The 17,112-nt window shown below is 45.9% G+C and overlaps 1 protein-coding gene across 2 annotated transcripts in view; it reads right to left on the bottom strand.

The window, feature by feature from the left end:
• The window catches only part of DNMT3A (DNA methyltransferase 3 alpha), a 1,977,379-nt gene that overhangs the window by 1,176,546 nt on the left and 783,721 nt on the right, over nt 1-17,112 (bottom strand). The window contains exon 7 of one of the 2 annotated variants that reach the window (XM_086928111.1): nt 16,959-17,105. The exons of the other annotated variant lie outside the window; for it this stretch is intronic. Coding sequence (XP_086784237.1) covers nt 16,959-17,105 — 147 coding nt within the window. The remainder of the gene's footprint in view (nt 1-16,958; nt 17,106-17,112) is intronic. 2 annotated transcript variants of the gene reach the window in all.

Raw genomic sequence — 17,112 nt, 5'->3', positions numbered from 1 at the left:
TTTCATAGGGGTTGGTCGTGCAGTGGGCAGCAATGCCTCATGAGCCGGCGTGCTTTCCTCCAGAATCCAGAAGGAGGTCATGAGGAGGAGGCAGAAGAGGAAGACAATAAAGAGGGCGATTGTCTTTGATTTGTGCAAATTGTCAGTCTTTGGGTTTCTATAGTGGGTATTTCCTGTTGCTTCCATCATCTTCTTATCTGGCGCTTCCATCATCTTCTTATCTGGCGCTTCCATCACCTTCAAGGGGCTGGGTAGCGGGCAGAACCACAGACTTCGTTTAGCGTCTCTCCCGGCAACCCTTGGTTGTGTTTAGGTCACCGTTCTGAGATTTAACTTAGTCCGTGGCCTACTTAGCCGAAGCTCCCTCCTTTCGACGCAGGAAATACCCTTCTCTGGATGGCACAGTGGGATCAGAGAATTTTGCAAGTTCGAGTGCCTCAGTATCGGGATAACAGTTCAATGTCGGTCGGTCTTTGTTAAGGAGCTCTTCTTGGGTGTTGACGTTTTCTGTCGTGGCCAGGTTTGCAGAGACCTTCCGGCAGTGATGCGCGTGCAGCCAGTGCCTCTTCCCCTCCACTCGAAGCGCCGTCCGTGTGGTAATCAGCACTTGCCAGGGGCCCGTCCACCGGGGTTCCAGACTCTTGGTCCGTTGGAAATTTCGTATTAGAACGAAATCTCCCGGTTGGATGTCGTGGCCGGGGCCCCTGGAAGCATCGGGGATGGCCTGCTGCACCTGTTGATGAATGACAGACAACGTTTTAGTTAATTTGCACAAATAATCAGATAGTAGGACGTCCGGGACGTCATGAATGGAGGTTGGTTTGGGAGCAGTCCAGAGGTTCATCGGTCGCCCGAATACAACCTCGTAGGGGGTCAAATGGTGTTTGGTGGGAGTGGAGCGCATCGATAACAATGCCAGTGGGAGGGCATCCGGCCATTTAAGTCCAGTGGTGGCCACTATTTTTGACAATTTCAGCTTCAGTGTGGCATTATGGCGTTCCACCAAGCCGGCGGATTGGGGGTGGAAGACCGCATGAAACCTTTGCTTCACCCCCAACCCCTTTAAGATTAATTGGATAACTTCAGCTATGAAGTGGGGGCCATTGTCGCTCCATAAAATTCGACAAAGGCCATAGCGAGGAAAGAATTCTTTCAGTAGTACTCTGGCAGTAGTCATGGCAGTGTTGTCACGGGTGGGATAGGCCTCTACCCATTTGCTGAAGGCACATACGACGACTAGTACATACTTCAAGCCTTGGCATCTCTCTAGCTGGATGTAGTCCATTTGAAGGACCTCAAAGGGGTGATTGGGGATCCCAAACCCTCCCCGGGGTACCACAGTTCCTTTCCCGGGGTTGTGTTGCAGACAGATAAGGCACTGTTGGACTAGGCGTCTGGCTGAGTCGGGGATTTTGTCGTTGTGCCAGACTTTGGAAATGAGTTCGATCATGGGTGCAGATCCTATGTGTGCGGGGGAATGAGCCATTGTCAGTATGGGGATCAGGTATGAGTCAGGCAGCAACCATTTGTTTGCATCTTTTGTTCGCCAGCAGCCCTCATCATCCTTCAAACCCACCCCGGCCCACTTAGTCAGTTCGTGAGGGGTGCTGGTCGACTGGATGTCTCTGATCATTTCCCTTGTGTCAGTCCATTTCTCTGCTTGTGACCTGGTCACATACATGCGTGTCATCGCCCTATTCTCAGCTGTGGTTCGTGCAGTGATGTCGGCCTGTGCATTCCCTTGTCCGACTAAGTCTGTCACCCTTTTGTGTGCCCGACATTTGATCACCGCTAATCGTTTGGGGAGGAGAACTGCTTCGATCAGGGCGGAGACTAGATCTCCGTGGAGGATAGGGGTGCCGTGGGACGTCAGGAATCCCCTCTCCCTCCACAGGAGCCCAAAATGGTGAACCACCCCGAAGGCATACTGGCTGTCTGTATATACGTTCGCGGTGGTCCCCGTGGCTAAGATGCATGCTCGTGTGAGGGCTATCAGCTCTGCTGCCTGGGCAGATCGTTGTGTGATGCAGGCTGTCTCAACTACTGTTCGGGCTGTCGTAACTGCATAGGCAGCTGAAGTGGTGCCATCTGGGAGTTTGATGCATGAGCCGTCTACCCATAGCTCTCCATCGGGGTCAGTGAAAGCAGTATCTCGGAGGTCAACTCTACTCCTAGTTTGTTCGTCCGTGAGGGTCACACAGTCGTGTATGGGAGGGACGTCGGGGTCATTTTCAGGTAGGGGCAACAATGTGGCCGGATTCAAAGTCGTGCATCTCTTTAGTGTGATGTGGGGTGCAAGTAGCGTCAATTCGTACCCTGTCAGTCGTGCGCTAGTCAGATGTTGAGTCTTGGTTTGGTTCAGAAGGGTGTCGACAGCATGGGGTACTAACACGGTCAGAGAGTTTGAAAGTACGATTCCTTTGCTCTGACGGATAGAGACGGCAGCGGCAGCTACCGCTCGAAGGCAGGCAGGCAAAGCTCTGGCTACAGGATCAAGAGTGGCGGAGAAGTAGGCGCAAGGGCGCTGCTTAGGACCAATTGATTGAGTCAGGACAGATAATGCACACCCCTCCCTTTCGTGGGTGAAGAGGGAGAAGGGTTTGGAGTAATCCGGAGTTCCCAGGACGGGTGCTGAACAGAGTGCATCCCGTAATTCCTTAAAAGATGCTTGACACTCAGTGGTCCAAGGAAGCGGGGAGGGAACATCTTTGGTCAACAGGGCAAGTAGTGGCTTCACAATGAGGCTGTAATTAGGTAACCATTGTCTACAAAAAGAGGTTAGGCCAACCAGGGAGCGGACTTGTTTTTGTGTCTTTGGGATGGGGGTGTCTAGGATGGTTTGGATCCGGTCGGGTGTGAGTTTCCTCCCTTCTTTGGACAGGAGATGGCCTAGGTATGTCACTTGTGGCTGGCAGAACTGTAATTTCTTTTTGGAAACTTTATGGCCATTCTCTGCAAGAAAGTGTAGGAGTTGGACAGTAGCTGTGACTGCAAGTGGGGTGGTGTCAGCTGCCAAAAGGATATCATCGACATATTGAATCAACACCACTCCATCTGGTAGCTGGAAAGCATCCAGCTGTCCTTTGAGGGCCTAGCTGTAAATGCTGGGGCTTTCAGTGTACCCCTGGGGAGCTCTACAAAATCGGTACGAGCGGCATTTTAAAGTGAAGCCGAAGAGATAACGGCTGTCTGGATGGATGGGGATAGAGAAAAATGCATTCTTAAGGTCGATAACAGTGAAGGTGGTGGCAGTGGACGGGATGAGGGTCAGAATGGTGGTGATATCTGAGACTACGGGGTATTGGGGTACAACCACTTTGTTAATTTCTCGCAGGTATGCTTTCTCATCTCCTTCGCCTTGCTTCTTAACAATAGGTAGGATTGGGCTGTTGCAGACGTTGCTAACCACCTCTTCAACCACTCCTGCATCTACCAGAGACTGAATGATCGCTACCAGTGCCTTCTCGCCCTCGGGGGATATTCGATATTGTGGGAGTTTCGGGAGCATAGCGTCCTGTCTTACAGTTATATGAATAGGGTCAATCATCATTCGTCCCACATCAGAGTCATTTTTGGCCCACAGGTACGGAGGCAGGGTGTCAAGCAAGGACAGGTCAGCGTCAGTTATGGAGCACATGTGTCGTGAAGGGCAGGATTTGGGCATGCCTGGGTTGTCGTACAGGATGACTCGGATTCCTTCTGGGGAACACCTAATGGTAGCTCGAAAATGTTTCAGTAAGTCAATGCCCATAATGGCGTCAGGGGAGTTGGAGGAGAGCAGGAATGTCGTGTCAGTGGTGTTGTCTTCTAGGTCAAAGGTGATAGGCACGGACAGGGGGTTAGTGGAGGGCGTCCCATCGAAACCTATCGATGTAATGTGTGAGCCAGACAAGGGTGCCCTTGGAATCAGTCGTTTTGATAACACACTACGTGTCGCCCCAGTGTCTACCAAAAATGGAGACTCTGTACCCAGGACCTTAGCGGTGACATAAGGACCTTGCTGGTCAACACAGAGCTCGACTAGATCCCTCCCTTGCCCCTGGCAGTCCTATGCAAAATCAGGGGCATTCTCACCATCGGACAGTTGATATTGGTTCTGTCGGGGGCGGTCAAATGTGTTCGATCTCCCTGATCTGTCATTGTTGGTGTCGTTTGTGTGCCCTCGTCCCTGTCCTCTATTTCTCGGACCACCCGCCACATCTCTGGGGTCCCTATTTCTGTTCATTTCTAGCAGAACCGGACACTGGGATTTCCAATGGCCGAATCCTTTGCAGAAGGCGCATTGGTCATTGTTAATGTCTCTACGTCCAGTGTAGGGTGTTGGGGTATTATCTTTAGGAGGTGAATTTCTGGGGGCGGTCGATTGGTATTTCCCCCTTTGGTGTTCCCGTCCTACTGCTATACCTTGTATCTGGGCTATCATTACCCTTTCTTTTAAATCTTTCTTCTTTTTCTCGGATGCCCTATCATTCTCATTCTTTTGGTGCTCGTAATACTGAGCCATCTGAAGGATAGCTGCGGGTTTGGAGGCCCCCCAACTACTCTCACTCGTCTGCAGTTTTTGGGAGACCTCTTGTGTTAGGCCCTTTACATAATTTTGTACAAACAGGTGCTGTCCGGTTGCGGTGGTCATGTCTTGGCCACTGTAGTCGGAGAACACCGTCTCGAATCGGGAGAAATATTCGGACACATCTTCCTGGGGTTTCTGTCGACAGGCCGTGACTATCGACCAATCTACCTTTTTCTCTGGGATCAATGTCTTTAACTTCTGAACTAATTTGTCTGGGAGTTCTAATATGTCCTTTACTGGTTTCCTTCCAGGTTCTCGCTGTCCATCTAGTTTACTGAGTTGGTCCCAGGTATGTCCAAACAGATCCGTGTGGTCAGCCTTCCGGATTTGCTTCCACACGTCAGCTGGCAGGCATAACCCGAAAAACAAGTCAATATCCGCTAAAGTCATTATTGTCGAACCCAAGGCTGTGCCTAATTCGGTATAGAATGCTGTCGGGTTCTTTCTTAAATCGGGCAGAGTTTGTTTAAAGGTTAGGATATCTTGTCGGTCCCAAGGTTGGTAAACCCAATTGTACACAACTCTCCCTTTTGCATCTGCGTGATTAATATCGTCGCTTGTTCCCAGGCCACGCGGCGGGATCCAGTAAGGGGCCGCTTCTCTGATGGGCATCATAGTGTTGGCTACTTCTACTGAGGTTGTTTCAGGGACTGTAACCTTGGTTTCTGGTTTTTGCTCCGTGAGGTGGCGGAAGACCTCAAGCGTCTGCATGAAGAGTTCCGTCGCCTCACATTCAGTCCCATCTCCGACAGCGATCTTCCTATACAGCGTGGTCAGTTTAGCGGGGCCCTTACTTTGATACCTATCTTCATATGCGTTCAGTGTGTGGTAGCTGAATCGCAAAATGAAATGCCGTCTGTGGCTATCGGCATGCGAGTTATACATGTTCATTGTGTACTCTTCGCTCTCCCTCCGTTCCACTAGTGTCTTTGCTATTTTGTCAATCCCATCCCGTTCATCTTTGCTCAACCTATTTGATCTGGCTGGTGGGTGCTCGCTAGCCTCGGGGGCGTCTGTTGGTGCTGCTAATGTGGCTGGTGCGGAGGCCGTGAGGGCTGGTGCACTAGCGCTGAGGCCGTTCTCGCTCGTACTCAGGGCCTGCAGGTGTTGTTGGCAGGGAGCATATGGAGGGGGCATGTAGATGATTGGGGGACCTAGCAGTAACTCATCGTTCGCCCGCTGTTTGGAGGGCAATTCAGGGTAGAGCGCAGAGGGGGTCCTAACAGGACATTGACCTGTCGACCCTGATTCTTGGTTTTGTGCAGCTTCTTTTCTTTCTTTTATTTCTTCTTCTAGTTGCTTGGCGGCTAGGTGGGCTGCCTTTTGTAATTCTTTCCCTATTTTTGCTTCCTCTCTTTTCTGTCGTTGTTCCGTTTCTTTGCGCCACATGCCAATACTATCGAGCATAGTGGGCGTGGTCTTATTTTTCTGGAGCGCTATTTCTAATGTTTTTATTTTATTTTCATCAAAGGAACCTATCAGTGGCCACTGACTTTCGGGGTCCTTCTTTGTATATTTATGCCATAGCTTAGTATAGGCTATAGCGACTAGTCCATGCTTAGTGAACATGTCCTTATTAGAGGTGCCCTCCAGTGGAGCTGGATGGTTCATCTCTAATAAGCGGTCCGGGCTGTACAGGCTACCAATCAGTGGGGAGAAGATAGGCATGACGGGTTACAACGGGGACAAAGGTCTGCACTACCTATCTTATCACGGCGGGCAAAGACTAGACAGAATATTTCTATTCTCCGTTGTTTGCCGGCGGTGAATACCTCAAAAGAACCAATACCGAACAATCAGTGTTCGGTCAATCAAACAATCAGTGGGGAGAATAAGTGGGTACGAAAAGTTTGCGTTACCCACTCTTTCTCTACCTGCAAAGAGAGACCTTGTTCTTCCCTGTTTGCAGACAAAGAATCTCCAGACAATAATCCACGAACGACAGTTCGGGAAAACAGTGGGGGAGGAAGATAGGCACGACGGATTACAATGGGGACAAAAGTCTGCGTTACCTATCCTTCACTGTTTGCAAAGAGAGAGCCTGTTGTTTCTCTGTTTGCAGACGGCGAATCTCCAGAGGGTTCAACAAAGCGTAATACTAGTATTATCCAAACCAAACAATCATTTCTCAGTTTGTCGTGTCTACACGACCTTACCCGGACCGCATGGACGGTTTCCTGTCTTCTGAATCCAGCGCCCGATCGTCCTCTCTTCTTCGTGATGTTCGTGGCACTCCTGATGGTTCCCAGTCAGGACCGTAGATCACTCGAGAGAGGTCTATTCGGAACTAGTGAAGGTCGGATGATGGGCTGTCAGACGAGGGTCTATCGGACACGAGCTCTCCCGATCGTTGCAGTCGTTCACTCTGTCGTCGGGACCTCTCCCACTGGATCCACGTGTCGCTGATGGGCCCCACGCTTTGGGACGCCAATTGTTGAATAAAAGGTAGGGCTATGACCTTTTTCAAGATTTGCCCGGCGCTAACCGCCTTTGTACCATTCAAATTACCAAGCAATGAGGCAGGCGCCGGAGACCAGAAGGCAGGAAACAGAAGTTTTATTCCGACGGAGCAGAACACATCAGATCGGACAACAAGGTATCGTCTCGAGGTGCTCTAACAGCCTCTCTGAGGCCTGGCCTCTTATACACTGGTTTATGGCATGTGACCTTTCTTTATTACAATCAGAACATTGTGAAGTAAGGAAAAAGACATCCCCGTAATCCTCGTGTCAATCCCACCCCACATGCCTCTACAATAGAGATCCTCAACCTGCTGATAAGAGGAAGGGGTCATCGCGCAGCTGAGTGTTCCGCCGATTCTTAGGATGTGTGCGCCTGATCATATCCCGGGGGGTGGGGAGGTCTTGATCAATAGAGGGTCCTTTGAAGAAGAGTGACTTCATACAATAAGGGGCAGTAAATGATATCTCCCGGCTTAGGTGATGGCCTCGGACCTGTGTGGACAGCTGGACACGGGGGAAGGGGTCATCAGAGGAGTGGTATTCATGCCGCGTGGTCAATCGAGCGCGGAGGGGAGGTTTATCAACAGAGGGGCATTCATGGGAGGAGAGGAGATGCTGGTCAGGCGCAGGCGTGACTCCCAAGGACAGGGTCATGCAGAAGGGTTATGCTCATGAGAGGGAGGGAGGGGGAGCCAGGGTGCGCGGAGGATGCCTGCTGGGTCAGAGGGGCGCGCTGGCGATCGATCGTGGACAGGGAGACCATGATACCTAAAATGGCTGTCGTGTACATTGTACGTGGGTGACAAGCTGGCGCAGATGATGTTCAGCTCGCAAACTAAAATTCCACACTTCTAGTGCTAAATACAAGAGGATTATATTCCAACATTGGCCACTGTTAAACCTTGAACCTGATTTCAATCAGATCTTTTTGGAACCTCCACTGTTTGCTTTTACTAGAGCACGCAACTTAGGAGAATTGCTACAATACAAACCGGCGATAACAACCATATTCACAGGCACCAAAGCATGGTTGAACTGTGGAAATTGCAATAGCATCATTAAGGGAAACCAGATCAACCATCCTATGAAAGGATATGAGGTGAAACTCAAGGTCAACACTACATGTGATTCCAGCAATGTCATATATGCTCTCAAATGCCCATGTGGCAAACTATACATTGGTAAAACGGAGCGTAAAATCAAAATCAGACTTACTGAACATAAATCAAACATCCGTCTCAAAAATATGAAATCATCAGTGGCAACCCATTTCATTGAAGAAAAACATAACATCTCCCAAATGAAGTTTACCATATTGGAAACCATCCCTAAAGTCGAAGGCAGAGATAACACCAAATTTGTACTCCAGAGAGAAAATGCCTGGAGACAAAAACTTTCAACACATAAGCCGTTTGGCTTAAATGACAGAATTAAACTATCTTGTTACCTTTGAAATTGCTCTAAGGTTGACTATGTAACCCCTGTGAGATTTCACGTTGATGTGTTACTGTTTTGTTTTTTTGAATTTTTTTTTAATGTTTACCCCCTATGAATTGTGAACAACTGTTAAATGTAGTGGGCTACATTATATCCCAAAACCCATACCCTTTCAATCACCCCACACCATTAGCTATGATCTACTAGCAAACCCGGCCAAGATCTAGGTGATTAACGCCGACCCCGATGGGTTCGAACCCCCCCACATGATCAACATATTTTTCATCCTGTTATATTTTTACTCCACACTACTTTATTTCCATTTCTAAATACGTAGTCGTATATATTCATCCTAGAACTTGCTAGACCTTGGCATGGATTTTAATATATACATTCATACACGCTCGTTTTTCCCGACGATCGGGTACCCAAACGTGAGTCTTTCTTCGGTTTCATCCACCACGTGATCGGAACTCAGTAACTAGATTAAACGCGGTTAATGTCGGATACGTCCATACCGGCGTTCATGAGAAGAGAACGATCGTGCCGATACCATGACGAACCTTCAGGTAAGTTACCCCGGAATATTGGCCCTAGCGTGGCAGCATTGTGGCTTTCAATCGTATTTAAAACGCTCTCTTACAAGATTTTCTTTTAGATTTTTGACCCACAGAGACAACCACGCTAATTCAGCAAAAAAAGCGACATGTAAGAGACCTTATACAATTTTTGTTTTATACACATGGGTATTCAGGTTTTTTAAGGTGACAACCTAATCTTTCACCTATCACCACCACCACCCATCATGATGAGATCACTACACACCACCCCATTATTCACAGGTCATATATGAGACTCACTGACAGGTTGTTTACTTATGTTTTACTTTCATAGTGTCTTTTCCCTGATGAAGGGCACAACTATTGGCCCAAAATGCATTGGATCTGTCTGAAGGACTTTGTCACATGTTGAAAATGATGAAAAAAGACTGGTTATCAAATGTTATATTTGGAATACTTTTGCAAATTACTTTCAGAATAAAAACAACAAATATTTGAACATACAAAACATTTCATGAATCCTCTGTTCTTTGGGAGGAATGATTGTGTGCACATAAGGATGGAACCAGTGGCCCACTGGTTTCACAACTGAGCCCACAACCCCATACAGCCTTGGGTGTTACAGTGCCATATTGGGTTGTATGGTGCACCAGATGGTAGACTTGTTTTCCCTGATGGGCAAGCTAAAGTCCTTCAGGGCCAACTGAAAGGTAAGTAGTTCCAGAAGATTGATATGATGCCTATACTCCCATAGAGACCAGAGACCCCGGATTTCCCCCTCTAGAAATGATTTATTCATCACCACTGAGGGCTCTGGGTGGGAAAGGGAGAATGGCACGTCACAAGCCGGGTTGGCCTCTGGCAGCAACTGCTGCAGAACCCAGGCTCGACTGATTGAAATGAGCTTCCTTTCCAAATAGCCATTCATCAAGGAATAGGAATACCTGTATCTTGACCACCACCGCTGTCACCTTCGGGGACACTTGGGGAACTGAGGTGAGGCCAAAGGATAGGATGGTAAACTGAAAATATTCTGACCCCACCATGAACAAAGGAAGCACCTTTGGGACTTCAGGATGGGCACATGAAAGCTAGTGTCCTGCAAGTCCAAGGAAGGTATGTGTCCTGCAAGCACATGAGTGCTAAATGAGGGTGAACATCCTGAACTTGCCCTTCTGCAGAATGGCATTCAAAAAGGAGTAGTTTCTTAAGTGTAACTCCAGTTCTCTTGTAGGGGGATTTCCGTGATAGTCAATCATGTGGAATAGTCCCGCCCATGTGTGTGGACCCCGGAGCACTTCATTAGATATATCTTCTTAAGTTGTCATCTTCTGCCTTTCTTCAGGAAGGCCTGTATGGACACTTAAGAGATAAAAAGACAATAATGCAGCCTAAGCAACAAGGCTACACTGGCCATTACTTCATCTTGAAGTGAAAAAAGATAGCCAGTTTAACTTTATATTTAGTAATTTGCTGAGTTTTTCACATAGAAAACTTGCCTTCACAAAACTCCTTTTTTCATGATAGAGATGAAAAGGAATGGATAGAGAAGCCCCCCATGGGCTGCCATTATGTGTCTGCAAATGGGTACTGTAAGGCACAGCCAGAGGCATTTACTTTCAGTTCTTTTGAAGGTGTAAAGAAGCAGGGCCTGCTGAGTCAAGGGCCTGCTGTGTCTGCTACCAGGGAGGAGGGCGGGTTGTTTATGACTATCACGGAAATATCCCTACAAGAGAACTGGAGTTACGGGTGATGGAGCAAGGATTCGCGCGTGGAGTGACTTGCTTGAATTCATGAACCTCTAAATAATATTAATTAACTAATCAACCTGTTTTGTCTTATTAATGTCAAGTACCAGAGATCCAAACTGGTTTTCCGCAGGAGCCGATGCTTATCCTCTAACTACCACAAAGGGGAATTGGAAAGAGAGAGAAACACGCCACGTCTTCTTCCTGAAGGAGGTTCGGCAAAAGCTTCTTGCTTCTTCCTGACTAGAGAGAACAACGCAACTATAGAATACATACAATCTTAAACTGCATTTCTTACTTGCTCTCTACTCCTTCTATCTATGTTACCTTAACCTTCAGGGTGGCTAGCTGTTCTCTAGTTGTGTTCTTGTACTTATTCTGGTCTCACTTAACTGCAGTAAGAACCTACGAAATAAAATATCAGGTTAGTCTCTCCCTATTGTACTTCTCACTACCTTCCAAGCTCTAGGTTCTTTACCTACCAAAACTTACTTATAATTGTCTTTCCTCAAGGACTCATAAGCTTCTAGTAAATATGACTACGAAGAATTGGAGATGGTCTTCTCTAAAGGTGGTAAGCCACGTTATATATATATAATGAACACATACTTGTTGAACATCTGCTGCCAACTTAAATCCTCCAGAAAGTGGAAAGTATTACAAGAATGACGCCTTGTCAAGTCTCTTACTCCTGTACTTCTTCTAAAGTAAGTATCTGCTAATTGGAATCAGACTTCGAGCATTCCTATAGGCACTAAGGTCTCTAGAAGTCGTGTTCCTATTCCAAAGCCTTAATTCTCTTCACAACTTGAAGAATGAAAATACAATTCATAACGCTCTGGAAATGTCTCCTGATATCTTACCACATCCGCAGCAAGTTCTGAATCAAGTGTAAGTGAATTACTACTCACGAACGCCTTCCAAAAAAAAGTGAAGCTCCACAGGAACAGATAGCAGCCGCTTCGTCCAAAACAACAGTTGAAGTGCGCAGTCTTCAATTCAGAAGCATGCGATCACAGCTGAGGCGGCTTACCGACAAACAACTAGATCGGCAACCGCTTTGGCAACATCAGCGGCCATCTTGGAATGCCTGCGCCAACATTGCAACCGGTTTCTGTGCACCAAACGGGACCAAACCCTGGCACGAGTTGGGACAGAAGTGACCAGACCATGTCGCAGCAGGCTAGAAATGATAATCACCATTCCCAAGAGATCAAGGCGATTAGCAGAACTAGAATCAGCCGGAGACCTGGCGAGGGCGATCCTGACAATTAATCTACCCCTTGTCTGACATTTGGGTGTCCGAGAGACGCTTGTTTAGGTGTCTATTAACATTAATACGCTTGCAACCTAAAATGGCCGCTGATATGCGGGAATTTAGACTGCGCATGCTTCGGTCATACCCATGTGATGTGACGTATTCAATGTCTTGGAGGTAAACTAGTTGCACATGCGCAGTAGAACTAAAATGGCTGCTCTGTGTTCTCAAATGATTGAAGCTTGCCATTGCCGCTTTCCCTAAGCTGTTTGTTCTGCATAACCCTAATGCTTTAGTTATTATAAAGTAATGGGAGTAGTATAGTAGTTCATGGTATACAGTGAAATCATGTATTCTATGTTCTAAAACTGTGTACACTTCGAAACTTGGCCTATTATATCACGCTGTACTCCATCTTGAACGAAACTGCGTGTGCGCGAGATCCGCAAGTCTCCAGAGCAGTGACTTTTGAATTCACGCCAAAGAGCTGATTGACTGATTAGATGCTCCTGGGAACCTGAACTTCAACCCAGCTAGAAGAAGCTGAACTGTACTACAATTGGAACAAATGTATACGATGTTATATTCACCATTGTTAACCGAAAACCATATGGTATGAGAACTTGGAATTTAAGGGGCGGGTACAGAAACTGAATAAAGACCCTGAGAAAGTCTAGAAAATAGGTGGTGTGATGAATTGTCCTCCTCCTTTGTCCAATCAAAATTGGGGATCCTTGCACTTGCAACATTGGGGGGTGGTACACTGACCCGAAAAACAGTATAACTAGCGTAGGTTTAGCTAGAGAAATTGTCCGACTTGTCCGAATAGCTGACCTGTCACTGACCCAACGCACTCAATAGGTGACTGAAAGCAGAGTGCTGCAAAGCACTTTGCTGGGAGGTTCGAGAAAACCCAATCGGGGTTTTGGCAGATTCCTTGCAGAGAGGGAGTAGCGCAGGCATTGCAACCGAAGCTGCAGGTGTTGGTTGTAACCTTTGGTGAACCCGGTCCTGATCCAAATTCTGGGGTTATCCTGTCCTGACTGTCCATGAGCTGCACCTGCTCGCCTACTGGCACCTAAGTCCTTGGGGATTCTTCCCGTCTTTTCCAACTGACCCGTGGCCAGGGTTGGCCTTCACTCTATCCTAGGTAAATATAAAGTCTGTGTGGGTGTTCTTAAATGAATTTGCATTTCCTTTCCTAAATTCTCGAATATTGAAAAGTTCAATTGCATTGGTTCCTTTTCTTCCCCATCCTTTGATAAATGAGATTTTCATACATTACTGTATATATTAGTGTGTTCCTATTTTTCCCCCACCTATAGTCAATGCTAAATCGTTTTTCTTATTTAGTATATGTTCCCTTTCTAACCCTCCCTTTTAGGAGATAAGCTGAATTTAATACTATGTTCCAAAATTTTACCTATCCTACAGTAGAGCTAAAATTAAATCTTGAATTGCAATAAGTTCTCCTTTAAACTGCCATCTGAATTACGAAAGTCTTTGGGCATAGCATGTTCCCTTTCTTTACCTTCCTTTAATCAACGTTGCGAAAGATTGATATCTAAATATAGCATGTTCTTTTTTCCTACCTTCCCTTCAGTTTAATGTCTTAAATGCTTAGCATACTCTATTCTCTTGCATAGCTATACGCTGTTTATGATTTTGATTATAGATAATCTAATTTGTTTTAACCTTATGCTCATGACATATGATGATGAAGATGATTAGATAATACTTTGAACCTACCCAGAGTCTGTGGTTATTTCATTTTACAAATGTTATGAATGTTCTTGTGTACCTAGCTTAAAACTCAACTCCCTGATCCAATGTGTTTAGGTTCCCAATATCTATATTTTACTAGGTTATAGATATAGGAATTATTAGTATAGAATCACAAAATATACTGATAGTAGTGCGTGAGTTACCTAAGTAATGTTAAGGTGTGCGTTATGAAATTATTGGCTCAGGCGAGTATCAATAAAAATTCCTAGCTGGGTGACCTGCGAGCTCCATCACAGGTAAGAAACTACTCCTTCTCTTGTACACAGTTCAAGCCAGATCGCGCTCTGTTTTGTTTAACGTTCTGCTGCATGTGAGCAAGAAATAAATTGGCAGCAGAGTCTGTATGGTTTCTTGGTTACGCCCTTCCGGATCTGTACAGTTAGGCGCCAGAGGCCTATGGGGACACTATCCCAGGCCGCCCCCCCTCGTTAGTTGGTGCGCCAGTACAAATTGTCCCGGGGTTGAGAACCCCCTTAAATTTAGCGAGGCACTTGCACAAAGGTTTAGGCTGACGAGCCCCTTCCCCCAAAAAATAAGACTTGTCACCTCTGTGGAAGGCCTTGTGGTCTGTCACCAAGACCCCCACCCTACTCTGTTCTCCTCGCTGGTCCTTTGTAAAGTCAGAATGGTCTAGGAGGATGAACCCCAAGGGATGGAAGACCCTCTGGCCGACCTCCCTTGGGATGATGACTTTTATGAGGCTGTGGACGCCCCAATTTATTGAGCAGTGGTGGGGGCCATGAGCCCTTTGGAGGAGAGACAATCTCGCCAGAAATTGAACCCTCATCAGTTTTGTTTAGGGGCATGCCAGATGAACTGAACATACCTTCAGAACATTACTGCTTTAAACACAATGATGACCCATTGGTCCTAAACTACTGGTCAAGCTATAGCCTCCCATGCTAGCCAAATACCATAGCCACACAACTCTTAAGTCATATTGAGCACACTGTCTAGCTGAGTGACTTCCAATTATGTTTCCATGAGAAGTAATGGATGGAATTCATCCTAATAAACATTTATGAAGAATTGCTTATTTCCAGATACCATGGTCAGGCTTGCAATCTGGGTTGGTTACATCTCTCCATGGTATTTAGCAAGCTTGCCCACGCCATACTATTTAGAAAACTGGCACATGTTTTGAAATGATATAACTGCTATGTTCTGGTTAAACTAATTCTGGTCAAATTACATCCACCAAATACAATTGGTGACTTTCTTTCACAAACAACTAATGTGGCAACTCTCTGGGGCCCCCCACTTTCTGATAATCTCCAACATATTCTCCTAGGATTTCATTTAGATTCACATCTGCAGAACAATGTGTTACACCAGAATGCCTCCCAAAAATACAGATCCAGATATTTCTCCCATATCTCATTCTTTTGCTGTCCTTCATTAAAATCTCACCAAAGTAGGTCTCTTTGGGATCTGTTTTCTTGAAGAGCTGTTGATTGTACCAAAGAACAAATATGTCAACCAAACGTGTTGGTCTAACTCCAGTGCTGTGAAAATATTCCTTTGCAGCTGTTGTCTCGTCAGATCACTCAAGTACTATTAATCATCATAATCAGGATAAAGTATTGCAGCAAAGTTTATGATTGTTTACCAAACAAATTGATGGGTAACACTGAACTCTTACCTGCTTAACCGGCAGTCAATGAAACAAGTATGAGGAAGTTTTGTTTTAGTTCAAACAGCACTGATTTGTACATAACATTTTGCCTAACGAAGAAAATAAATGTTTTACTACAAAATAATTCTAGCAGACAACTATGGTAGGCCTCATAAAATAAGTTATCATGCATGCTGTTTCTGTGATTAAATATGATTAAGCTCACAATCCGAATTCATGCCCAATCGGGGCCTCTATCATTTGGAGAGTTGGGGCTAAATAGGATAGAAATGGCACTGAAGGGGTAAAAACAACTTAGTCATGAAGTCCACTAAAGTGCTTTTAAAGGTTTGGTAGTCTGTGAACAAAGATCAAAGTGAAGATTTCGAAGAGTAGGTGATCACTTCCCTACAAACTGACAACAGCCAATAATAAACTGGTTCACTTTTCTTCAGACCTGTGCCTATGCCTGGAAGCAATCAAAGTATAAACTGCTGTAACTGATCCAGAATTTGCAGGGGGATTTGTGAGAAATTTTGACTGTACCTGAAAGTCCTTTGGGTTGCCAGTAAAGCAAAGGGAACTAAAAAGTAACATAGCTTTATCTGCCATCAAATGGTACTGTATAATGACAGCTATAGAAGGGATGCATACGTTTCAGGTCCACCATTTTGATGAAACATCCAAAAAGCAGAATGAATGTAAAGGAATATATGGTCACTCCACTGGCAGCTAAGCACGCTCTGTTGAGCATGTGCATTTACAACAATTCGAGCACATGCATATTTTCTTGATACCTGCAGTCATTGGCTTAGTCAAGCACCCAGAAAAGTGACTAAGCAATGGATATTTATTATTAGTGTCCGATTGGAAGCACAATAACCTTCAAGGCATACATCAAGCCCATCTCTTGCTGGCAATGAGTTTCAATGAAAATCAAAAAGGCAAGGGCAATGCTATTGCTGTTGCTTCCTCAGCCTTCCCCAGTAAGTACATCATGTAACTGAGATATTTTCGAGCTCTTTGAACGTCCCATCATGGGTCACATTAGGCACTAGTCTGATTCTGGCCTATTCCACCATTAGTGTCTGATTAGTAGGTTCTTTGAGGACACAACCGTTTTCAACACAGCTCAGAACGTGAAAGTGCGTAATAATGTGTTTTACATGCAGAGGCATTCTGAGCACCTAACAATGGAAAGGAGAGTAAACAGAAAATAGCCCCATCATTGTTGCAAAGACGACCATGGCACGGACAGATGAGAAGTGATTAGATTAAAAAAAGGCTTAAATGAGCAAATCCATAAATGGGAAAACGGTGATAAAAATGTTACTCTGTTATGTGAGAACGGTGTGTATTTCAAAAAGTAATTAGAACCATCTGCTCCTGATAGAATCCTGACCTCAGCCAAGCAGCTTCCCCAACAATTAGTTTATTGTTTTAGTTTCATGTGGTAATTTGTGTCCAGGATTATAAACACCGACTGCATGAGCCTGCTTTAGAGTCAGAATCTGTTTCCTTACCTCCCTCTTCCATCTGGTCAGCCATTCCTCTTTCTTCCTCTTGCTGATGAAATATGGGTCCCCAGCCTGGAAGGTATGTCTTTGCTGGGGCCTCTGACGCAGGCTGAGATCAGAGCCCAACCCTCCACGCTGCCGGCCTCGACATCCCTGCTCA

Source organism: Lissotriton vulgaris, chromosome 6 (genome assembly GCF_964263255.1).
Source record: "Lissotriton vulgaris chromosome 6, aLisVul1.2, whole genome shotgun sequence".
NCBI lineage: Eukaryota > Metazoa > Chordata > Amphibia > Caudata > Salamandridae > Lissotriton > Lissotriton vulgaris.
Note: the sequence above shows the minus strand (reverse complement) of the source record. Positions and strands in the feature narration are given on the sequence as shown.